This window comes from Gossypium raimondii, chromosome 13 (genome assembly GCF_025698545.1).
Source record: "Gossypium raimondii isolate GPD5lz chromosome 13, ASM2569854v1, whole genome shotgun sequence".
Lineage (NCBI taxonomy): Eukaryota > Viridiplantae > Streptophyta > Magnoliopsida > Malvales > Malvaceae > Gossypium > Gossypium raimondii.
The window spans coordinates 8,792,075-8,817,178 of NC_068577.1; the positions used below are offsets into that span (position 1 = coordinate 8,792,075).

At 33.9% G+C, this 25,104-nt stretch overlaps 2 protein-coding genes and 4 non-coding genes across 6 annotated transcripts; 1 reads left to right on the plus strand and 5 right to left on the minus strand.

Annotated features, from left to right (window-relative positions):
- The first annotated feature begins 5,870 nt into the window (after positions 1–5,870).
- LOC105783059 (vesicle-associated protein 4-2) lies at positions 5,871–7,710 on the plus strand. Its single transcript, XM_012608241.2, has 6 exons — positions 5,871–6,280; positions 6,539–6,609; positions 6,721–6,802; positions 6,905–7,023; positions 7,114–7,191; positions 7,272–7,710. The coding sequence occupies exons 1-6, from the start codon at positions 6,007–6,009 to the stop codon at positions 7,449–7,451; spliced, it is 804 nt and encodes a 267-aa protein (XP_012463695.1). The 5' UTR covers positions 5,871–6,006; the 3' UTR covers positions 7,452–7,710.
- A 124-nt stretch (positions 7,711–7,834) lies between these two features.
- Positions 7,835–7,950, minus strand: LOC128036446 (small nucleolar RNA Z278). Its single transcript, XR_008193241.1, has one exon. It is a non-coding gene; the product is annotated as a small nucleolar RNA Z278 (small nucleolar RNA).
- A 34-nt stretch (positions 7,951–7,984) lies between these two features.
- LOC128036439 (small nucleolar RNA Z223) lies at positions 7,985–8,078 on the minus strand. The gene has a single exon (XR_008193234.1). It is a non-coding gene; the product is annotated as a small nucleolar RNA Z223 (small nucleolar RNA).
- A 51-nt stretch (positions 8,079–8,129) lies between these two features.
- On the minus strand, positions 8,130–8,222 carry LOC128036475 (small nucleolar RNA U36a). The gene has a single exon (XR_008193270.1). It is a non-coding gene; the product is annotated as a small nucleolar RNA U36a (small nucleolar RNA).
- Positions 8,223–8,251: 29 nt separating this feature from the next.
- On the minus strand, positions 8,252–8,396 carry LOC128036477 (small nucleolar RNA snoR134). Its single transcript, XR_008193272.1, has one exon. It is a non-coding gene; the product is annotated as a small nucleolar RNA snoR134 (small nucleolar RNA).
- A 2,206-nt stretch (positions 8,397–10,602) lies between these two features.
- On the minus strand, positions 10,603–12,066 carry LOC105783058 (hypothetical protein). The gene is made up of 2 exons (XM_012608240.2): positions 11,621–12,066; positions 10,603–11,385 (listed from the first exon to the last, which is right to left on the minus strand). Exons 1-2 carry the CDS (start codon positions 11,979–11,981, stop codon positions 10,688–10,690), a joined length of 1,059 nt encoding a protein of 352 aa, XP_012463694.1. The 5' UTR covers positions 11,982–12,066; the 3' UTR covers positions 10,603–10,687.
- Positions 12,067–25,104: the final 13,038 nt, after the last annotated feature.

Genomic DNA, 25,104 nt, shown 5'->3' on the forward strand with positions numbered 1-25,104 from the left:
CATAAAAGAATGAAAAATAAAATAAAAAGTTAAAAGAACATAAAAGAAAAAAATTAAGTTGCTCAAAACAAAAAAAATATAGGGATCAATTGTATTATTTAACCTAAAATTTTTGTTTGAAATGATAATTTAATGTCGATTACAGCTTCCTAAATAAGGAATATTGTGTGTGTATTATCTAGGATTCTGTAAATATTTCAATGATTGTTATCCCTAACTTTAAGGCTGTTTTTAGGGTCAACATTTCTAGAATTAATTTGTTTCCTAGTATAGAGTTTCCTAAGTTAGCTCACTATGTGTATATATATCAGTGTAATTTCCTGTGAATATTTTTAAGCCTGATTTTAACATAGTATTTTTGGGATTTTTTTATTATTTGTTTGGCAACTTCTTCTCATTCCCGATCAACCCTCAAGCCTATAGAATTTGTTCAAAAAACATGGCTGAAACTGTCAAAATCAATAACACGGGGGGTATTTCAGAAGTCTCAGTGAACAACTCAAACCCAACAAGTGAGTTGCAAAACATCCAAGCACCCTACAGGTTAAATGGGAAGAATTACCTGAAGTGGTTTCAACTGGTTCGCACGTTCTTGAAGGGAAGAGGAAAGCTGAGTCACCTACTTGGAACTGGACCTAAAGAATGAGATCCTAAGTTTGGTGCTTGGGATGAACAATACTCTATGGTAATGTCTTGGTTATGGAACTCTATGATGCCAGAAATCAGTGATACATGCATGTTTCTTAACACAACCAAAGAAATATAGGAAGCTATGAAGCAGACTTATTCTAAAGTTTGAGATACTGCCCAAATTTATGAAATCAATACTAAGATTTCATCTACCAAGCAAGGAAGTCGGTCAATTACGGAGTATCCAAATCTGTTGCAAAGCTTATGGCAAGAGATGGATCACTACCAATGCATTCAGATGAAGTGTAGTGAAGATGCAGCACTCCTGTAAAGGTTCATTGAAAATGATCGAATTTATGATTTTCTTGCTGGATTAAATGTTGAGTTTGATGCAGTAAGAGTTCAAATACTTGGAAAAAAGGATCTACCGTCACTAAATGAGACAAATTACGATTGTTTGTGGTGAGAAAGGAAGAAGAGGAGTTATGATTGAGAATAGTTAGGTGGATAGTTCAGCCTTGCTTACAAAAGCTGTAAATGAGAGGAGATTTGGCCTGAAGCAGCCAACTAGCAAAGATAGTAGGCAGACAGAACTTACAAGGCCTATTAACAGGGATTCCTTATGGTGCACCTACTGAAAAAAACCTCGTCACACTAAAGAAAGATGCTAGAAACTCTATGGGAAGCCACAGACAACGAATAAAAATTTTTCAGAAAAAAGTGGACAACCAAAGGGACAAGGGCAAGCACATACAACAAGACAGTTGGCTGGAGAAGAGAATTCTCAAGAATCATCTATTGAGTTCAATAAAGAAGAAATTGAAAAGTTGAAGAATCTGCTGGGATCATTGGAAAAATTTTCTTCAACAGGTACTTGTAGTTTGGCTTTTTCAGGTATATCCTTTTCTTAAGATTCTAAAGTCTCGGGTATACCCACCAAAAGTTCTTAAGTTATTGACTTAGGAGCTACAGACCACATGACCCATTCCTCATAAAAATTTGTTTTATATACACCTTGCCCTAGTAATAGAAAGATAATAGTAACCGATGGTTCTATGATCATAGTGGCTGGTCAGCGTGATATTGTTATAAATAAAACTCTTACTCTTAGAAATGTCCTCCATGTTCCAAAACTGTTTACCAATCTTCTATCCATCCAAAATATTACCAAAGACTCTAATGGTAGTGTGGTTTTCTATCCCAATCGATGTGTTTTTCAGGAACAAAATACGATGAGGATGATTGGACATATTAAGAAAGTAAATGGCTTATACTATCTTGAAGAATCCAGTGGACAAGTTAATACTCTGAATTCCTCACATTTATCATTCATCTCAGAATCTGTTAAAACCAATAAAGACCAAATTTGCCTTCATCACCTCCGCCTTGGTCATCCATCATTTAGAGTCCTTAAAGTTATGTTTCCTTCATTGTTCAAAGGGTTAACTGTTCAAAAATTCCATTGTGATGTTCATGAACTTGCAAAACATAAACGTATCTCTTTTTTGGTAAGAAATAAAAGAACATTTACTCATTTTACTCTTATTCATGGTGATGTTTGGGGACCATCCACTATTTCAAACATTTTTGGGGCTCGGTGGTTTGTATCCTTTATTGATGATTGTACCTGTGTGTCTTAGATATTCCTTTTAAAATAGAAATCTGATGTAAAGTCTATCTTTCCAACCTTTTACAATATGATCAAAACACAATTTGGTGTCGAAATAAAAAGGTTTAGGTCAGACAATGCCAAGGGCTATTTCAATCAATTTCTCTCACCATATTCCAAGAAAGAGGCATAATACATGAGTCATCTTATGTTAGCACACCCCAACAAAATGGTGTTACCGAAAGAAAGAATGGTCACATTTTAGCTATTACAAAAGCCCTCTTGTTCCAAAAAAAATATCCGTAAACAATACTGGTGAGAGGCTGTTTTAACTACTACTCATATGATAGATAGATTGCCTATAAAAGTCCTTTAATCTCAATGTCCTATGTAAGTTCTAGCAAAATTCTTTCCTAATTTCAATACTTCAAATAACCTTACTCCAAAAATATTTGGTTGTATTGCCTTTGTACATGTACATTCTTAAAATAGGGGAAAACTTGATTTACAAGCTGTCAAATGTGTCTTTCTCGGTTATTCTTCCACTCAAAAGGGGTACAAATGCTATCATCCTACCACAAAAAATATTATGTACCAGCTGATGTTACTTTTACAGAACAAGAGAATTAATTTACTAGTCCTTATCTTCAAGGGGATCTCATTCACAGAAGATAATGACAGAGAATTCTTTCTCCTTGATTTTCCAACTCCTGCCCAGTCAAACACTCACACTCAATCCTTTACCCAGCCAAACACCCAGTCCTTACTTGCCAACCAGCCCGCCCAACCCAAAACAAAGCCTAATACACCCAAATTACAAGAAGGGATTTAGGATACTACTCGTCATTTACTGGTTTACTCAAGGAAGAAGGCATCGGTGCAAGTTCAATCATCTTCTTCTTCTATACAACTTACTACTATACAACCCGAGGTAATTGTTGTACCTACTTTGAATATTAATACTGAAACTACTGAAAATTCAGATCAGAAAGACTATGATTTTCCCATTACTATTAGAAAAGAGACTAGAGCCTGCACAAGACATTCCCTGTACTTATTCACGTCTTACCAAAATTTGTCTTATAAGCACAAAGTCTTTCTTACTAGCCTGAAATCCATCTCCATTCCCAAAATCGTATCTGAGGCATTAGATGATGAGAATTCGAAAAATTCCATGAAGATTAAAATGGAAGCCCTTAAAAAAATAAGACACGGGACTTGGTGAAATTACCGAGAGGAAATAAACTAGTGGGATGTTGATGGGTGTTCATAGTGAAATATAAGTCAGATGGTTCTTTGGAGAGATACAAAGCAAGATTGGTTGCTAAAGGGTACACTCAAATGTATGGAATAAACTACCTTGAGACATTTGCTCCTGTTGCAAAGATGAACTCTGTGAGAGTGTTGTTGTCACTAGCTACCAATCGAGGCTAGAAATTACAGCAATTTGACATTAAAAATGCCTTTTTACATGGTGATATTGAGGAGGAAGTCTATATGGATGTTCCACTAGGATTCGGTCCAAATATAAGACAAGTAGTTTGCAGACTAAAAAAGGCTTTGTACGGACTAAAACAGTCTCCGAGAGCTTGGTTTGGAAGGTTTACCAAAGTAATGCTCAAGTTGGGGTATAAACAGAGCCAATAAGATCACACTCTGTTTGTAAAGCACTCATCTTCAGGGGGAGTGACTACTTTATTAGTCTATGTAGATGCCATTATACTGACTGGTGATGATCTGGAAGGAATGGAAAATTTTAAAAAAATGCCTAGTAAAAGAATTTGAAGTCAAAGAACTCGGTAAGTTAAAATATTTTCTTGGTATTTAAGTGGCACATTCTTAGGAAGGAATCTTCATATATCAGAAAAAATACATAATTGATTTGTTAACAGAGACGGGCAAGTTGGGATGCAAACCAATAGAGACGCCCATAGAGGTTAACCACTGACTTGGAGATACACTAGAAGATGTAGTCGTTGATAAAAGTTCATATCAAAGACTTGTGGGGAAGCTCATCTACTTGTCATATACTAGACCAGATATTGCCTATGTAGTCGGTGTTGTAAGTCAATTCATGCACAACCTCAAAAAATCACATCTTAGAGCCGTGTATCATATTCTACAGTACTTAAAGGGCACACCAGGCAGAGGAATTTTATTTAAGAAAAGGGAAAAGTTAACCCTTGAAGCCTATACTGATGCAGATTATGCAGAGTCTATTGTTGATAGAAGATCAACCTCGGGCTATTGCACTTTCCTAAGAGGCAACCTTGTGACTTGGAGGAGTAAAAAATAGAATGTTGTGGCTAGATCTAGTGCAGAAGCTGAATTTAGGGTGATGGCACTCGGGATTTGTGAGCTATTATGGCTGAAAATCATTTTGGAAGATTTGAAGATCAAGTGGAAGGTCCAATGAAGTTTTATTGTGATAATAAGTCTGCTATCAATATTGCACATAATCCAGTTCAACATGATTGTACGAAGCATGTTAAGGTTAATAGACATTTTATAAAAAAAAAAAAAAGCTTGACAGCGGCTTAATTTGCACTCCGTTGTGTCCACTGATGGTCAACTGGCAAATATACTTACCAAAGGATTGTCCAGGAAGTTCTTTCAGAAACTAGTAAACAAGCTGAGAATGGATGATATCCACTTCACAGCTTGAGGGGGAGTGTCAGATTACAGTTTCCTAAATAAAGAATATTGTGTGTGTGTTGGCTAGGATTCTGTAAATATTTCAATGATTGTTATCCCTAACTTTAAGGCTGTTTTTAGGGTTAACATTCCTAGAATTAGTCTGTTTCCTAGTATAGAGTTTCCTAAGTTAGGCTCACTATGTGTATATATATCAGTGTAATTTCTTGTGAATATTTTTAAGCTTGATTTTAACATTTAACGTATCACGTGAGCTTACCGTTACACCGTAAAAGATAATTAATGGCTCAATAATAAATATTACAATACGATAATGCAAATGACTAAAATGTAACTTGAATAACTATTTTAATTGTCTATCCTAATTTTATTTATACACAAAAATATAAAAATATTATCCCTTATACAGTGTGATTGGTTAAAGAAAAAAATACAACTAAAAATATATATAAAAATAAAACAAAAATGAATATGTGGGTGAAATCATTGCCTGTCAAACCTGATTTGACATTGGGATGAAAGAAGGAAAGATGCTTTTCTTTTTTATTTATTATTAGATTTTGAATAATTTTGCAAGAGGGCCACATGGGTGGATGTTATTTTAATGCTCCAAAAGTAATATATGTTGTTTACATCATAACATTTCATCAAAAACAGAGCACACTCCATGAGCTCATCTCGATATTGTATTTTTCGAACCTTTCAATCCATTCTTTCTAAGCAAAATTAAGGCTTATTTTCTACAAAAAAAAATATATTTATATCAAATGATTACATGGAATCAAAAAATGAATAGACATCAGCATTGCACTGTCATTTTCCAACAATGAAAATTAAGTAACCATGAAAGTTGAATGCCAAGAAAACAAAACAAAAATATGTGTATGTTTTGCTTGCAAGCATATGTTATTAGACGTTAAGGAGCTTTCAACAACAGTGACAACTCAAACCACATCCCCAAAACTGATATAATAACTTAGTTTAATATTTAATTCCTACCCCATATCCATTTACGAACAAAATTCCACCCTTGTTTCAACTTTTTATTTGCTTCTATGTATTGAACTTGACAAACATAGACAGATCCAAGTGTGTGTGTAAAGCCAAAAAATATGATGGGTGTTGATGAGGAGAAATCTGAAGGTGAAGGGAAAGTTTGGAGTCTTTGTACGATGCCAAAGTTATGGCAGATGAGTAGTGGCAATGGGAATGGCTCATCTTCATCTTCATCATCATCAATGGGGAACAACAATGTTTACCAGCAAACCCCAAGTAGTGAAAGATCAGCTGTGACTTCTTCAAATGCATTTTTCTCTATGGCCAAATCTTTGCTTCCTGCTCGAAGAAGACTTAGGCTTGATCCTTCCAACAAGTTATATTTTCCTTGTAAGTTTCTCACCTTTTAACTGGATGGGGTTTTGAAGTGAAGTTTTTTGGCTTCTATGATTTGGTTTCCGTTGCATGATCCTGTTCTGTTTGTGGAACTGAAAAGGGGTCCTTTTACTTATTGCAAATGCGTTTCTGCTCAAGTGATTCAATTGCTAAAAGTGAGATTTCATGGCTAGTGATGTGCTATAATTGCCAGTAAGTTAATTTGAGTAACTCAATCTGGGTGCATGAGGTTGAATTTTGTGGTTTCTGTAGATGAACCAGGTAAACAGGTCAGGAGTGCCATTGACATTAAGAACACTAGCAAGTCCCATGTAGCATTCAAGGTATGGAACATGTCCTTATTAATGTCTGATGTGTGGTAAAAACATGTTGCTACTGGTTCTACATTGATTCAAAACATCTAATGAGTGAGAGCTTTGTGGTTCCTTCTACAGTTCCAAACAACTGCACCAAAGAGTTGTTACATGCGACCTCCGGAAGGTATACTTGGTCCCGGAGAAAGCCTTATCGCAACCGGTAATCCATCAACTTAAATAACCCCTTTACTACTTTCTATGCGTCGGCAGAAGAACACTGATTGATTTATGGTTTTAATGAGTTGTTTTTTCTGACGAACAGTATTCAAGTTTGTGGAACCACCGGAGAACAATGAGAAACCAATGGAAAAAAAGAGCAGGGTTAAGTTCAAGATCATGAGCTTAAAAGTGAAAGGAGAAACAGATTATGTCCCAGAACTGGTATAATTCTGCAGATACATTTAGAACATACAATTTCTTCATGTCAAATAGTGAAAACTGAAAATGTGTGGTATAACAATCTTGCAACAGTTTGAGGAGCAAAAGGATGAGGTCACAGTTGAGCAGATATTACTTGTAGTTTTTCTAGACCCAGAACGTTCTTGTCCTGTAAGTAATCAAAACATAATCACAACTGGATTACTTGGTTTATTCGTAGTCTGTTTCTAAAATAAATATCGGTCTCAAAGGCACTGGAAAAACTAAAACGTCAACTGGCGGAGGCAGAAGCAGCACTGGAATCGCGGAAAAAGCCACAAGAAGAGACGGGACCGCGTATCGTAGGGGAAGGACTGGTTATAGATGAATGGAAAGAACGGAGGGAAAGATACCTAGCTAAGCAGCAGGTTGAAGGTGTTGCTCCTACTTAGCAATTACCAACTCCATTCAATCTTTTCCATTGCTTTCTGTTTGTGTTGTCATATGTGGTAAATTTGAGCTGAATTCCATTTGTTCAACGACTGTCATGTCCCCCAATTTATTGTAGATAATGGGGTATATAAGTAACAAATTTGTGGAATTTGGAAGAACCATGTCACGTTCATTATGGTTTTCCTTTAATTTTTTTGTTAAAGTGCACTCATAAACTTTGCTACTTCAGATTTTCAAAGAGTTGTATAATTCATAAAAGCCATGCTCTCTCTCCCTCTCTCTCTCATGGCCCAAACTGGACTTATCATATAACCATTGGTTCACAACATAGGCACTTTCAATTAAAGCAGAAAAGAATTATTTTTTATTGAAAAAAAGGGAGGTCTCACGTAGATCCAGTAAAGTCATGAACAATGTAGCGCCTCAAGTAGGTTCACCCTGGGAAACAGGGTCTTGAGGAAATCTACATCTCAATGAAACGGATCACTCATCATGGACCAAGTTCTAAGACATTTATTGTTTAAAACATGTCTACAGGCTCGGGAATAAAACAGCTTTCTCAATCAAGAATCTTCAGAAGCAGAACTGGCATTTTAAAGCTTGCATATAAATCCTCATTGCCAAGATCCATTAAACAAAAAAGTAACTTTTTTTTCTTATTATAAATGGTGGGTTGCTGGCTCATATCAAGAAATTCAACCATTTTTATTACTTATTTGCTTCATCGATTGTTCTCGGAAGCGCGGATAAAATAAAAGTAATCATCACCAGCACAACTTTAAAAAGAAAAAAGAGATGGGGATGTAGCCGCCGATTTGACACAGAAGAGCCATTGGAAAAGAAAGGCTGTTCCGCAACACGTAAAACGGCATGGTTTTAGCACCAACAATGGGGCATTTTTCTTCAAATCTAAACATCAGATAAGCCCGGGAGAGTTTGTGCATATATTACTTTTGCCATCATAACAAATGGAAAACAATGGACAAGGGTGGAAGCTCCAAGACGAGAATATGAACAACAGAGGCGCTCTTCTATCATTTATATACAACTTTGAAACAAACCCTAGTAAACTACTTCAATAAAACTACTTGGGTGCTGGGCTCACCGTCAACTTAGCTCATACTTTTCTTCATCACTAAACTTTTAGACTCACAATTTCTTATATTTGGGGCTTTCAAATTTGATGATTAAGGTTTTCAAAATTATATCAGTCGTGAAATATGTGAACCATTAATTCATCGGTTTGATTCAATGTGTTGAATTGATTTAGTTAAATAAATTATTAAATAATTTAAAAAATTAAATTATATTTAATTGATTTGTACGGATTCTAGAGTTAATTAATTTAATGTCGTTTTGAAAGACGAGTATCTTAATCATCCGGTCTAATTCAAACTTTACTGATGATTATATCAATTTCATCATGAAATTTCAATATTTCAAACATATTCAACTTAAACCTGAATTATCCACCTTTTAAGGCCTCCCAATTTTTTTTTGACAAATTTCTTTTCTTTTCTTAAGAACACATATAAGATTCGTTACTACAAATAGGATAATAGTAATCTCACGATTAATTACTTCATTTATAAATTTTATAGTAATAGAAATATATATCTTATCGAAATAAAATTTGTAACTTGCTATCATCTTGCCAAGTGAGCAAGGATTTACCTTTATGGAAAAGATAATTCATTCGGATCCGCATGAAAGTCCAACTCTATTGCATTGTCATAATGCATGTATATTTGAAAGAGGATAGCAATCCTCCTTGCTTCTTGCTTCTCTCATGGTACAATCATTTTCTCACTGAGCTCCTTTTTCCTTGATTTATAGAGACAAAATGTAATGTAAGACTAAGATTGGGGTCAACAATTAATCACGGAAAAAAGGACTCATTGAGTCAAGATCACTAACTAATACTAATAGAATAGAACTAGAACTGATCCAAACTTAAATTGACTCAAAACCTCAAATAAATCCAACCCAAATAGTAAAATAATCCTATCCTAAAACAACCTAACTCTCAAATTGAGTTGATGGAAAAATTTTAAAATCCAAATTACCTTGATTTAATAATTCACCCAAACCGTCCAATTGACCATCTGCGTAAAATTCTTTCTCCGCTGTTTCCTAAGGGTCAGTTCTTCATTGCTTTTGAGAAGTGTTTTTGAAGAGTGCTGTGGAAAAGTGCTTTTGAAAAGTTTGGTTTAAAATTTGAGTGTTTAGCATTACTGTTAAAAAGTACTTTTGAGAAATAAAATGTCCATTTTAGACATGTTATTATCAAGTAACAAATATGCATTTAAATAATATTTAAATTAGTTAATATTATTATATTTTAGTAATAATATAAAAAAATTATTATAACTTGTTGTTAATATTTTAATATATAAAATATAAATTGTAAATATTTTTAAGCAATAAATATTAATTATTTATAAAATTTAATTAGAATATATAAACTATATTTTAAATATTTAAATATTTGTAATTAGTATTTTAAAAAATATTTTTTTTATTTTTAATTAATGATTTTAATACAATTGTAATTAAACACCAAGAAAAAGTAATTAAGCACCAAAAGTGCTTTTGGGAGAGGAAAAGCTAAAATTTTTAGCTTCTCCTTTTCAACTCCTTTTCAAAAATGCTTTTCAAAAACACTTCTAAAAAACTAAAAATTTCAACCAAAAGCAGCTTGTTCTTCACAGCTTTTCTTTCAAAAGTGCTTTTAGAGTCAGAAGTGCTTTTTTTAAGCAATAAAGAACTGACCCTAAAGTTCCTAGTGCTAGAAAGTGTGTATGCATCGAGCTTGCTGATGTGGTCTATTTGATCTTTCTTTTTCCTTCGTACTCGTTTTACTTCTCCTCATGCTATTTCTTAATGTAGGGTAATATTTTTCTCTTTATATACATATGCCAATGTTACAGCCATTATTGGCTACGAATTCTTCCTACTTGAATCATTAACACAAATATCGGGGTTTCCCATGATACACTTGTCATTAACAGTTTCTTCTCTGCAAGGCATGAATAGCATCAGATTTGAGGAATGATGCCATCCCGATATTGTATGGGTGCTGTTGTGTCAATATGTCATAGCACAGCAAAACAAAAAGAGGGGAGAAAAACGCTACCAAACCCAAAACCATGAAATGAACCTACATGATACAAAATTATTTTCAGACAAAAGATCAATGTCGTTACAGTAGATGTGTGAAACCGATTCACTGTCCTCACACTATCATCCATGTCAAATGCCGGTAACCAACCCACTTAGCAGCAAGATTGATTCCGATAGCCAAGGCTGCACCTAATAATGGCATTGGAAGCCGTCTCTCCATAGCAATACCTTCTGTTTCCTCCCTCCCTTCTGAAAGCTTCTTTGAATGGTTAAAGATAGCTAACGCTAGATAAGAAGTGATCACCAAGATCCTAACCCAAGGTTCCCCGATGGCAGCCATTACAGCTGCAACAGGCAGTGCTGATGTAACATCATCTCGCTTTTTAATTACACGCGAGAAACTATATAACCCCAACAATAGAGTCCAGTAGAGTGGCTCAGAGATATAGCCAGTCACGGCTGCATAGCCAATGAGACCGGACATTGTGAGCATATATGGTTGACAACTTATGGAGTTGGGAACAGTAGCTTCAGCAATGGCGAGAACCGCTGATGCAAGCACAATAATCACAGTAAGTTCTTTAACAGGGGCATATGCCACAATCCCAGAGTAGAAAGCTCTGACACTATAGATCAAAGTCTCTATACACCTGATCATGGAGGTGATTGGATCCCCAATGAAATAGAAAATAAGGGCAAGTGCAAGCTTCAAGATGTACCCCACAAAACGAACAACACTAAAAGCAGCGTTTCTCCAATTAGATAGCTCTAACAAAACAGCCCTCCATGCATAGAGAAGGAATGCCACAGCTGCACATGGTCCAAAGAGAAAGTGGATTAATTAGCATTATGTTAAACTTTTTTTATGGCAATTCTTTGCTTTATATGATTGTAATGGCGTGACCGAACGGTAGTAATACATGACAACTTTAACAACGCCCTAAACTCGTTGGAACCTATGTTATGAATAGTTTTCATGGGATTTTCAGTAATTACATGGTGAAATTCTAATACTCAGCTGAATAGGACATATGAAGAAGCTCACCAACAAAGAAAGGCCACCTAACAGGAGGATCAGGAGCTTCTTTGGTCAAGTATCGGAACCTCTCCGGCATTGTACTCTCTCCTCTTGCCAACCTCTCCGCTTCATCAACACCACCAAATTCTCCTCCATTGCCAGCATTAGCATAAAACTTGGATTTTCGATTGAGGGAAAGCCCCAACCGTTTCCCAGAAAGTGAAAGGAAATTTGGGGCCGGCCTGGGAATGAAAGCTTGGGGTATTGAGGGAAATGAAGGGGGGGTTTGATGACGGGATAGGACAGTGCGCCGAGAAATTGAAGAAGTTTTAAGAGGGAAGAGTGATGGGTTGAGTGAGAAGTTAGAAGCAATGGTTGGGATCGTCATTGAAACAGTGAGGTGGTTTAGGGTTCAGAAAGGTTTCGCCATTAGCAGAGGATTTGGGAACTGAGAGGTTTCGCCATTATCTTCAAGGTTTTGTTTTGGTAGCTTGGGCTACTTTCATCTCTGGGCTGTTTAGGCCCATAAAAACTTTGAATACAAAATTCTCCAAAATTTATGTACCTCTTGACATGTATTTCGCTTGTAAATATGTTACTTTTTTTGTCTCTTCTACATCATACTAATCAATCTAAAGAATTATAAACAACACTTATATAGGTAGTCAGCATATGTCAAGGTGCATTCTCAATGCCTTTAATATCTAATAAGCAACTGCTACAAAGCTCTAGATAAGATGTTCGTAAATGGAGGGATTAGAAGTTATTCATGCACACCCTAAATTACTAAAACTGTGTGATGGGTGGAACACACAAATAGATTCTATAAATTTTTGAAAGATTGTTGGACTAAGAGCAAATGTCTAACACATCCAAACTCATGAATCCATATCTTAAACCACTTCATGCTTAGTTTTAGGTCTAGATATTGCATTTGTTACATTATTAGGCCTAGAATCTTAAGTGGTTTTGCCTAGTCACTTTCATTTGTGCAAATGGTTTGATGGTGTAATGTTGTAAGTCTTGGTATATGTAGCTTGAGTTGATTGATTCATCGTTATGACATTTTAAGTTGTACAATTGAATAATAGTCGAATTTGTTGAACATGGATGGATCTGCCATTGAAAATTCAAGCAAATTTAGAGTCGAGTGTATAATTATGACCAAGATAACCAATGGGATAAGGGATTGAACTATAGCTTTTCGAGATAAAATTTCCCTTGCTTAAACTCTTAGGGCTAGTTTGGTATTGTTATTGCGATGCAAAAGTGCTTTTGGAAAAGTTGCGGTTGAGAAAAGTGTTCCTTAAAAGAGCTATGGAAAAGTGTCGTGAAAAAGTGTTATTTGTTTATTTCAAGTGTTTGACATTATTGTCAAAAATTAAGGTTGAAAGTTAAAATATCTATTTTAGACATTACGTTGAAAAGTAACAAATCCATATAATAACAATTACACAAGCAGTACAATCACTATTAAATTAGTTAATCAAATGATATTTAAATAATTTTAATTAAATTTATGTGCCATATATTAGATATTAGTAATATAATAATTATTACTATTAGTTTAATAATAGCAATTATCATGAAATTTATGCATCTATACATTTTAACATTACAAAAATTAATGTTTATAATTTTGAATCATGGATAAGAAAAAAAAAACTGAAGTTGCATGATATTGGATATTTTGGTATGAGCTTAGAGTTCACCATAAAATAAGCCATTTAGAATTTAATTTTTCAGAACTCTGTTTCAAACATAGGCTTGAATAAACATTTACATTACTCTTATCTATTCAAGTACAAAGTGAAGTAATGTAAGTCTTTTTTCACCCCTAAACAGCTAAAGTGAACAACCACTGCACTTGATCCCGACTTCTCCATTTGAGTCAATAAACACTTCTTGAAAGTGTTTTTAGCTGAAAAGTCAATATGTTTGGGATTGCTGCTTTTAAACTTCTAAATGCATTTTCAAATATGCCCTTAGTGTTGCTTGTTTGGAAATTAAGCTTAATACTACTTGTGTTGTTAATTTTTTGCAAAATACATCTCATAATCAAACATTTTCCACGGTTGAGTATGACTCCTATTTCAGTCAAATTTGAGAAATAATCTTTCAGTTAAACTCTGTTTAGTTGTTTCAATCAAATACTAATTAGTCTAGATTATTTTATTATTATTTGACCTATGAATTTAGCCTATAAATAGGCTCTTTTACAACCTTAGAAAATGCACCCATTAGAGATTAGAACTCATAACACATTTAGAGAATTTTGTGTTTACGTTTTGAGGGTTCTTTGTTTTCAGGTTTTTAGGGTTTAGTTTTTATCTCCATCCTTTGTACTCTTCGTTCTTTTGTCATTATAATAAAATTATCTTTTCCCGTGATTTTTTTATCCTCTTTGGAAGGGATTTTTCACGTTAAATTTGTGTGTTTAATTTCTCAATTTATTCCGTTTTTTTACTTGTTACTTAATTGGGCAGATTCCCAACAAGTGGTATCAGAGCTAGTTTAATTTTCATAGATCAGCTCATTCAAAGATGGCAGCAATAAGGTTTGAAATTGAGAAGTTCAATGGTGAGACAAATTTCAATCTATGGCAAGTTCGGATGATGGCAATTCTTGTTCAAACCGGCTTGAAAAAGGTTATTACTGGGAAAAAGCTTAAGAATATAAATAAAATAGAATGGGAAGAGCTTGGTGAAAAGACCTTGTCTGCAATCCAGTTGTGCCTCGCAAATACGGTCTTGCAGGAGGTATTGATAGAGAAGACCTCATCCGCATTGTGGAAAAGGTTAGAAACTCTTTATGCGACTAAGTCTCTAGCTAACCATTTAGTGTTGAAACAACGTCTATTTACGTTCGTATGAACGAATGTGAGCTTCTTAGAGATCACACCAGTCAATTCATTACTCTTGTAAATGATTTAAAGAACGTTGAGGTTCATATTGACGATGAAGATCAGTCTATGCTATTATTATGCTCTTTACCCCATTCATACAAGTCTTTTAGGGAGACCCTGATTTATGGCAAAGACAAACTCTTGTTCGAAGATGTGAATGGTCATTTGTTGAGTATAGACAAACTCGAAAATGAGTTTGGTTTGGATAGCAAGGCGGATAGGCAAGCTTTCGTTTTGGTAGCATCAAAGAAACGAGACAAAAGGTGTCGCTATTGTAAAAAGTTAGGTCACGTCAAAGCAGATTGTTATAAACTGTGAAATAAAATAGCAGCTGAGAATAATGAGGAAGATGTAGCTGATGCTAATTTGGCCGATGAAAGCGGTGATGATTTCTTGTTAGTGTCAACGAGCGATAACTCCAAGCTCACGTCTGAGTGGATCCTAGATTCGGGATGTTCTTTCCACATGTGTCCCAATAGAGAATGGTTCTCCATATACAGCTCGGTTAAAGGTGGAGTTGTGCACATGAGAAACGATTCATCTAGTAAGGTAATTGGTATTGGTACTGTTAAAATTAGGATACACGATGGGACGATTAGGACACTCTCAGATGTCAGGTATGTACCTGATTTACGGAAGAATCTCATATCCTTGAGTATTTTAGACTTGAAAGGATGCAGAATCAACACCGAGTCGAGCGATATTAAAGTATCTCGTGGAGCTCTCGTTTTGTTAAAAGGTAAAAAAATTGACAGTGTTTATATTCTGGAAGATTCTATAGTGACCGATGAACTCAGACGTCCCTCGTCTATTACGGAGTCGAATTCAACTAGTTTGGAGCGGAGGTAACTTGGTCATAGGAGGAAAACAAGTATGACCGTTTCATTGAAGAGAGGTTCTTTTTTTATGCAGGTTTTGAAAAGTTAAGGCACTGTGTTCATGAAAATCAGACTCGGGTTAATTTTAATTCGGCAGTATACAAGTCGAAGGCTAAAGGTCTTCCAGTTTTTAAGCACAAATTCAACTCAATTAATTCTCTGCATAGTTCAAGATAGGCCTATGACGGGCTTTGGTAAAGATGGCATTGTGGAAATATGAGTCAATGTGGAGATTTGTTGAGTATGACTCTTATTTCAGTCAAATTTGAGAAATAATCTTTTAGTTAAACTTTGTTTATTTGTTTCAATCAAACTCTGATTAGTTTAGATTATTTTATTATTATTTGACCTATAAATTTATCCTATAAATAGGCTCTTTTACAACCTTAGAAAATACATCCATTAGAGATTAGAACTCATAACACATTTAGAGAATTTTGTGTTTACGTTTTGAGGGTTATTTGTTTTCGGGTTTTCGGGGTTTAGTTTTTATTTCTATCTTTTGTACTCTTCGTTCTTTTGTCATTATAATAAAATTATCTTTTCCCATGGTTTTTTTATCCTCTTTGGAGAGGTTTTTCCACATTAAATTTGTGTGTTCAATTTCTCAACTTATTCTATTTCTTTTACTTGTTGCTTAATAGGGTTGATTCTCAACATCCACTTTAATTTTGCATTCTAGAACACTCATCAGTGAGCTACAACAGTGGAGAATGAATCATGCTTTTAAAGAAAGCAATCCAATTGCTTATGTTTCTGGTAGGAATGGGGAGTTGTTGTTTTAATCATTCGACTACCCACATATTTGATTTTGGGTTTTATGTTATGTGTACTAGCTTTAGGGGCGAAATCAGAAATTTTTTTTGGTGGAATTAAATTGTATATTTTTGCGATAATAAAAATACAATTTTACCATTTGAATAGTCTATATATCTTTATAATTTTTAAAAGACTAAATGAATTTTTTATCATTTTTTGGTAGCCAAAGTACAATTTTACCATTATTAATTTAAAATTTTATAAACTATAAAAAGACTTGAATAGAAGATCCAAGTACCTACCAATACCTAGACTCCCCATTAGGGGTAAGCATTCGATCGAATCGAATCGAATCGAATCGAAAATTTTCGAGTTAATCGAGTTTTCGAATCTTATTTTATCATCCTAACTTTGTTTGAAGTTTTCTCGAATCGAGTCGAGTGAGATGGAATTCGAATCGAATCGAATCGAATATATTTGTTCGAGTTAAATTTTAAAAAATAATTTTGGGTCCTTGTAACCATTGTCACCCATCGTAATAAAATTTGTCCACCTTAATCAAATTTTTTATTAACTTTCAACACTTCATAATTTATTTATTAATTTTTTATATATTGGTTAGCTTCTTTGCTTGCTTAGTTGTTTCAATTATCTTTAGATTCTTGTCACTATGTATTTTAGAATTAAAAAATATATTAAATGTAAAGATATGATTTTTTTTAATAAAAGTTATTTTAAAAATAAAATGTGAAATTGATACCAATATAAAATTTTAACACGAATATTTTATGGCATAATTAATAATTCAATTTTAATATAAATATTCAATATGACTAAACAATTCAATAATATAAATAATATAAAATGTGAAATTTAATTTAATAATATAAATAGTAAATATAAATAAAATTATTACTATTTATGTTTAGTGATTTTTTTTGATGATTTTGATTTTTTATTTGAGAGTAAAGGGTGAGAAGTAAAAGTTTAAGGGAAAAATAAAAAGTTTTGGGGAATAAAAGTTTGAGGGAAAGTAAATAGGGGAGAGTAAAATTTTGGAGGGAAAATATTTAAAAAAAATTGGAGGGGGGAGGGTTTGGGATAGATGGGAGGTGGGATGGGAAGGGAATAAAAGTTATAGGGGAAAAGTGGGAGGGCGTAAAAATTTTGGGGGAAAATAAAATGTTTTGAGGGTTTTTGGGAGTAAAATTTTGGTGGAAAATAGATTTTGGGTAGATTGGGGGGTTGGGAGGGGAGGGGAGTAAAAGTTTTGGGGGGAAAGTGGGAAGGAGTAAAAGTTTTGAGGGAAAAGTAAAAAGGTTTGGGAGTTTGGGGTAAAAATGTAAAATATTATAGTTTGATATTCGAATTATTCGAATTATTCGAGTTATTCGAATTCGAAAACTCAACTCGATTCGAAATTCGAAATTCGAAAAAAATATTCGAGTTGATTCGAATAACTCGATTCGTTTAACTCGAAATTCGAATTTTTTTGATTTTTTCGAGTCGAATCGAGTTTTGCTCACCCCTACTCTCCATGGACTAGCACTAATTGTATTAAGGATCATTTGGTAAAAAAAATCTTAGTACGTGATAAATGGAATCCTAATATAGTTAACTTCATATTTTAATATTTTGGATTTCAATTTTGTCAAATAATAAAACTTCAATAAGGCCAACAAGCTATTAATCTCATTACAGGGGCAAAGCTAGAAAATTTTTTTAGGGGGGTCGAAATGAAATTTTAATTTTTCATAGTCTATATCTTTATAATTTTTAAAGGATTAAATTAATTTTTCATAAATTTAGGGGGCCAAAGTGTAATTTTACCTCTACTAATTTAAAATTTTAAAAATTTCTAAATGACCAAAATAACGAATTTCCATTTTAGGGGGGGCAGGTCCCCTGCTAGCCCCCTGGATTCGTCTCTGTCTCATTATAACTTTTATGTGCTCAAGTAATAGCATGTTGTATTGGGTTGAATCCCAAATATACTATTTCTTCCTTTAAGATTATATCTATGTTCAAGTTTTAACACGTTGTGTTTGCGTTCAATGCTAGAGAAACCCTTCATTAAGCTTTCTTTGTACCCCAACAGAAACCCTTTTTCTTAAAAGTTTAATTTAATAATTGACCCTCAAATCATGCCTTTTTTTAAGTTAAGTTTTTAAATTCTTTTTATCGAATTAAATACCTAAACTTTATTTTTTATAGTCAACACTAGCCATTACCGTTATATCTATTAAAAAAACCTTCTACATCTAATTAAGAAGCGAGATGTAATTAAAATAAAATTAAATCAAATAATATATTAATATTAAATAAATTAAAAAATATCCCTCTTTCTCCCACCTTCTCCTATTTCATTGTAGAATGCAATAGTGGAGATGGGAAAATCAATATTATAAAACTACTTCGATTGTAGTGCTCAGAGATGGCCATTGATGTTTTCCTTTTTCAAATTGTTTCCCCATTGATAGATAGATAAAACTCTAAAGATGAACTTTTAGTAATGTTGTTTTAAATTCAAAAAAAAGACCTCGGATGGGACAGTGAATAAGTTAAAGATTAATGAAAAAAACAAAAAATAAATAAATAAAGGTCTGATGTGTCACAATTTGGTTAGCTCGTGTAACGATATAGGTCAACATTGGTACTGAATTCGACAAAAAAAGGTAAATTATACCAACAGTTACTCAACTTTGGGGTAGCTAAAAAACAGTCACTTAGGTTTCAATTTAGTCACTCAACCTTCAAAAAATAATAAAACAATCTTTTTAACCATTTTCTGTTATAGACGTAACAAAAAAGTGACATGGCAGATGACAGATTCCTTATTGTCATTAATCATCGAATTGGCCGGTTAGCACCAATTTAAACAGCCCTTTTAGCACCAATTTAAGGTTTAGGCAGTAGAAGAAGAAAAAAAGAAGAAGGAGAAGAGAAAAAATATAGATGCCGACCGTGATTTCGGTGTGCTATTATGAAAACCCAACCAACTTAAACACGTCTTAGTCCAATGACAACCCAGGTAGGAGGTATTTTGGGTGTAAGAAGTTTGGGAGTGGGTTTTGAAAACCATGTAGTTTCTTCACTTGGTTTGATCCACCATTGACACCCCGTTCACAAATTGTGTTGTTTGGGTCTTCTGAAAAAAGTGAGGACATTGGAGGATGTAAGGAGGAGTGAGAGAAAAACATAGGTTTTGATGCTTGTATTTGTAATATTGTTGCTGTTTTTTAAACCCTAAACCAACTTATGTGATAGTTGGTATTGTTGTTGTTAGCACTGAAAACTAGCTTATGTGGCTGCTGGTATATTGTTTTGTTATTCATTAATGGTGAGTGAAAGCTAGGGGTCCCAAATGTAATGGTTTGTAAAGGGTAAAAGTATGCTTACAAACTTGAAAGTTGAAATATGAATTGTAATAGGAGAGTATTTAGTTATTGTAATGGCCTGGTATTCTCTCACATTTGTATTTCATTTCATTTGATTTTTTGAATGCTTAATCTTCTTTTAAGGCTTGAAAGAGTATTTGGTTACTATTTTTTATTTTCTTACATTGCATGGATCAATGATCATATGTTAGAAAAGATAAAATAGATGAAAAAAAGACAAAAACACATTGGTCAACATTAAACTTCTTTTATATATTAAGGCCAAAATGTTTAAAAAAGGAAGGGTAAACAATTGCCAAATTGCCTACAATTCTATACAATTAAATATATTTAAATTGTAGAAAAATTTACAAAAAATTCAGTGACTATATGCTTAAGTTTAGATAACAATAGCAATCATGGGCAAATAAGTTTAGATAACAATAGCAATCATGGGCAAATTTACAAAAAATAATCTGCCTAAGTTAAGAAATCAGTAGTAGATATAGGCAAATTTACACAAGTTCAAAAAGTTAACAAAATAACGTCATATTCACAGTGTTATCGTTAGCCTGTCATAAATGACTCTTGAGTAAAAGTCATCTATCTAACAGTGGTTGGTTCCCTCTTGAATGAAAGCTTTTCTCTTGGGGCAGCATCTTGTTGGTGAGTTGGGGTAGTTTGTAACTGAGTTGGGGCAACCTCCAACTGCGTTGGGGTAACATGTTGTTGAGTTGGAGCAACCACTTGTTTGTGAACACCAACTTTGTGTCTTTTGACCTATAGGAACAAGGGAAATCCATCAAACAAATTTGATTTATAAGTAATATAATGAAGCAAAGGCAGATGACTTATTGGGATGTTTTGGCCAACTTCCCCTTTACAACTCCTTTTATTGTGGCCTATTTTGTTGCATTTACTGCACCTCATTTACACTGCTCTCTTTGTCAACCTTTTTATTGTTTATGGTTCATTAGGTTCTTTCATTCTCACCTTAGTAGGTCTACCAGGTGGCTTTCTTAGTATAGGAGGCAATATTGGCAACATGTTTGGTACATACGCCTATTGTTTAGGACCCCTTACTGGCCTTATGAAGTTGGAGTAAATGGAAAGTTGGGTTTGCTTGGTGTACCATGTTTGTACATAAGTTTCTGGGAACTCATCTTTTAGATGAATGATAACCACTGCATGCATGCAAAGGATGCCAGTAAGATCCTAATTCCTGCAGAAGTAGGAATTCTCAACTAGGTCCACCACATGCTGACTGCCTAGACCACATTCAACCTTATACTTGTCCCCACCATTATGTGATGGAACACACCTAAAAAATAGTCACTAAAACAATATTAAAAACAACATGTGATTAGCCCCACCAACAATCATACACAAGGTATAAATATATTAAAAAATGGCAGAATAAAGACATACGTGTATTGGTCTAACAACATGTGATCAACTCCACTAGAATCATACACAATGCAGAATAAAGGCATCAATATATTAAAAAATTATCTATTTACCTTAATGAATATTTGATATTGACATCAATCTTTTTTTTTTAATCTTTGGACACAATATTCTTTTAATTTTTTCATCTTCTTCTTTCTTCTTGACAATCAGCAACATAATCTTGGTCCTAATTGTTTCCATCATGGTCAGAATAAGTTTCCCTCTTGCTTCCAATATCTCCTACCAGTAAGAAAAATAAAGGATTAGTGAGTTGCATGTCCTTAATGATTAGTAAGTAGCATAAAGATAGGGGTTTACCTTGTTAAAACATTCAGAAAGATTATTCACCAACATGTTAGACTGACTCCTAATTGAGAAATGGGACCTTAACTAGTGAGTAGAGTTCTTTTCCTTCAACCAATCATAAGCATGTTGATTGGTATTCTTCAATTTAGCCATGACCTCCACAAAATCCCTTGGAGTGCTTGCTCTGACAGCTTTCCAAAATAAATCTTTCAATTCTTTTGTTCAAAAATCAGCCTTCTTGAAATTGGTATGTCAGTGTCTAACACAAAGTCTTGTTTCTATATAGGAAACAACATATATATTGCTTCTAAAAGTCCCTACAAATAGAACAAAAATAGTTTAATTATTTGACATACCATAAACCCTAAACAGAAACAACATAAAACAAAGTAGACAAATGGAGTTTTACCTTTTGTCTGTTAGACATGAAAGTTATATGGTATGAGCTCATAATTTCTAAGTTTAATGCAAGCAACTCCAAGAACCAAAGCCATGATGCTTGGTTTTCACTTTCGACAGTAGCATATGCAATATGATAAATGTCATTATTTGTATCTATCCCAACAGCTACCAGTAAGTGGCCACCAAAGTAGCCCTTTAAGAAACATCTATCTAAACCTATTATCCTCCTACAACCAACCCTATAGCCATCTTTGTATGCCTACAGAGACATACATCCTTTAAAACAACCTTTTATCCAGATAACAGGTTGTTGTTGTTCCCTCATTTTAGGTCCTAACCTCTATCAAATACTCATAAATCTTCTCATATTGAGCCTTATGATCTCATTCAATTAATTCGAATGCCCTAAGTTTAGCCCTCCTACATTTGGTTAGTGAGACAAGGCAACGGAAATCTCTTTTGACATTTTGTTGCAATGATGTCAAAGAATAATCAAGATCAGCAATGAACTTTTCTTTATAATGTTGACCTATCCAAGCTGAGGTTACATTTTTATTTTTATAGACATTAGAGCAAGTATGGTTAGGGTTTGAACTCCTAATTTGCCAAGACTGGTCAATAGGGTCATTAAAGTTTAGTCTAGAGGTTCATATGTACCAAGAACATTTTGAATTGCAGATTGCCTTTAACCTCTTTAGATCTAATTTAGAGAACTTAATAAAATAACTATTCAACCTACCATACTACTTGGCAGCTTCTTTTAACTGTCTTTGAACTTAAATAACATTCCAACATGAAGTTTAGGATTACTCATGTCATTGTCTAGGTTGAACTCAGGCCAATTTTGGCCATTTGAGTCAGATTCATGTGCAATATTTAACTTCCTAGAATCATCACTATCACACAGTTCCCCTACTTCTATATCATCCATGTTTAAACCATCTAGATTAACCCTAATCCTATTAGACACATCACTATCAAATACATCACTAACATACACATCACTATCAGACATTTCTTCTTCACTCTCATTAAAATTATCATCAATTAAACCTGCCAAAGAAATTTAACATCAATAAATGCAAACAACAACCAAACAATTTAATACAACATAGGCAATGACCACATATTTTAATACAACATGACAAACAATAACCAATACAAAAACAATTTAATACAAACACATCCATTTCTATCATGCACATGGCAGACAATAACCAAACACTTTAACCCTAAACCTAGGCAATGACAGACAATAACCAATACAATATATAAGCTAAAGAACAAATTTAATCCAATTGATATTTGAAACTAGGAACAAATTTGTCTTTTTATAACAAAAAAAAAACCAAACTTGATATTATTAGTCATAAAAATAGGAACATATTTGTCTTTTTAATAAGGCAATTAGTATGCAAATGGAAAACATATTTGAATACACAATATTTCAATAAAAATATTTAAAATACTCATAAGTCATATTTGAATAGTTAAATCAGTTTGATACAAACAATAAACATGACATACACAACATCATACACATGGCAGACCATACACAGTATTTTCCATTCACTTTAATAACCAGACCCTAAACCCTATGTGAATAACAAATGAAATGAAAAATTGTCATGCACGTTAATAACAAATGAAACCAAAATCTAGCATAAACCCTATGTGAATGCAACATTTTTCAAAATTTAAATCTAAACAACCTTAAACCGAAATAACCCTAAATCTAAGAAATAAAAAACCAAATACAGAAACTTACTCGTTACAGTGGATGTAACACATTAGCAGCTTCTCTTTTATTGACCATTGTCTATGAAAACCAAAAACATTGATACGTTTCCCTTTTTGTCTTCTTTTCTCCCCAAACAAAAAATACTAATTGATTTCTAACCCCTAAACCTTGTTAATTAATTTTTGAATCGATTTTCTAACATTAAACCAACCTTGTTAATCGATTCCCGAATTAGTTTCTAACCCAAAACCCTGTTAATTTTTTCCCAATTGATTTTCTTTTACTCTTCCCCTTAATCACAATCAATTTTTGTTTTTTTTTACCCTAAACCAACCCATCTATTCAAATTTTTTTCCCTAAACTCATTTCAAACCTTGAACCTTCCATTGCTTCACCAACGTGGCAAGTTAACTGACCACATCAACTAGTTAACTTGCCACATCAGCGATCTCGATAAGACAATAATGAAATATGTTAATAAGTGACTGATTTGTCACTTTTTGATAACGTTAGTGACTATTTTGTTATTTTTCAAAAGTTAAGTGACTGAATTGAAACTTGAATGACTGTTTTGTCAGCTACCCAAAATTGAGTGACTGCTAGTGTAATTTACAAAAAAAAAACTTAAATAACTCAAATAAAGGGCGTAGTATGAGGACCAACCGATGAAGTAAGCCCTCATTAAAAGGTTAAGTTGTAACGCATCGTTTTAGATGTTTCACCGGTTCGCCGGGACTAATCAGGCGGTGCGTTTTGTATCAATTTCTCCCAACAAAACGATTGTCTATTTCTTGGAAGTAGAGGTGCTCATGGGTTGGGCGGCTCGGCCCGGCCTGGCCTGAAGGCCCGCCCGAAATTTGGGAGGGTTTGGGTAAAAAAATAGGCTCGAAATATGGGCTCGGGCAAAAAAATAGGCCCGTTTTAAAAACGGGTCGGGCCTCGGGTAAAATTTTTTTGGCCCGGGCCAGGCCCGGCCTGGATCTAAATAAGATTTTTTTATTTTTAAAATTTATTATTAGAATTAACTTTCCCAATTCCCCTCCCCATTTCCCCGACACCCTTCCCTTCCCTTTTTTTTTTCTTCAGAGACAAATCCCTAAATTCCCTTCCCTTTTTTCCCCCAAATCGGAAACCCACCTCGCCTGACCCACCATTCCACCTCCGGTGACCGGTCCTCCACGACTCCACCTCCGCTCTAACGGTGCTTCCACCGAATCTAGCCTTCAACGTCTTCAAAGGTGAGTTATCTGTTAACGGTTTCCTAATTTTTTAACGTTTTCTCTTTTTTTTGCTTTTTGATGTTGGTTGTGATTTTGATTTTTGCTGTTAATGGTGTTCTAATTTTGATTTGCTGTTAATGCTGTTAATGGTGTTCTGATTTTGATTTTGCTGTTAATGCTGTTAATGGTTGTGTTTTTTATTTTTGCTGTTAATGGTGTTCTGTTAATGTTGCCATATTTATGGCTTGAAGGTGTCCTGGCACATAAATGGTATCAACACAAAATGAGGTTGAGAAAATGAGTTTAAGGCCATCGATATTGTCAGTGTTTAAGCTATGACGAACCAGTAACAATGAATGGAAAATCTCAAACGAATTGGAATATGATGTTTGCTTATTTAACTGTAAGTTTATTTATTTATGAACTGTGATCCTCTTTATGATAAAAAAAAGACACCTACTCAAGGGTATTTCA

Coding starts and splice junctions, on each gene's coding strand:
- LOC105783059 (XM_012608241.2), top strand. CDS start 6,007: ATGATGGGTGTTGATGAGGAGAAATCTGAAGGTGAAGGGAAAGTTTGG. Junction 6,610..6,720: donor AGTCCCATGTAGCATTCAAG/GTATGGAACATG, acceptor TTCCTTCTACAG/TTCCAAACAACTGCACCAAA. Junction 6,803..6,904: donor AGAAAGCCTTATCGCAACCG/GTAATCCATCAA, acceptor TCTGACGAACAG/TATTCAAGTTTGTGGAACCA.
- LOC105783058 (XM_012608240.2), bottom strand. CDS start 11,981: ATGACGATCCCAACCATTGCTTCTAACTTCTCACTCAACCCATCACTC. Junction 11,386..11,620: donor TAGGTGGCCTTTCTTTGTTG/GTGAGCTTCTTC, acceptor GACCATGTGCAG/CTGTGGCATTCCTTCTCTAT.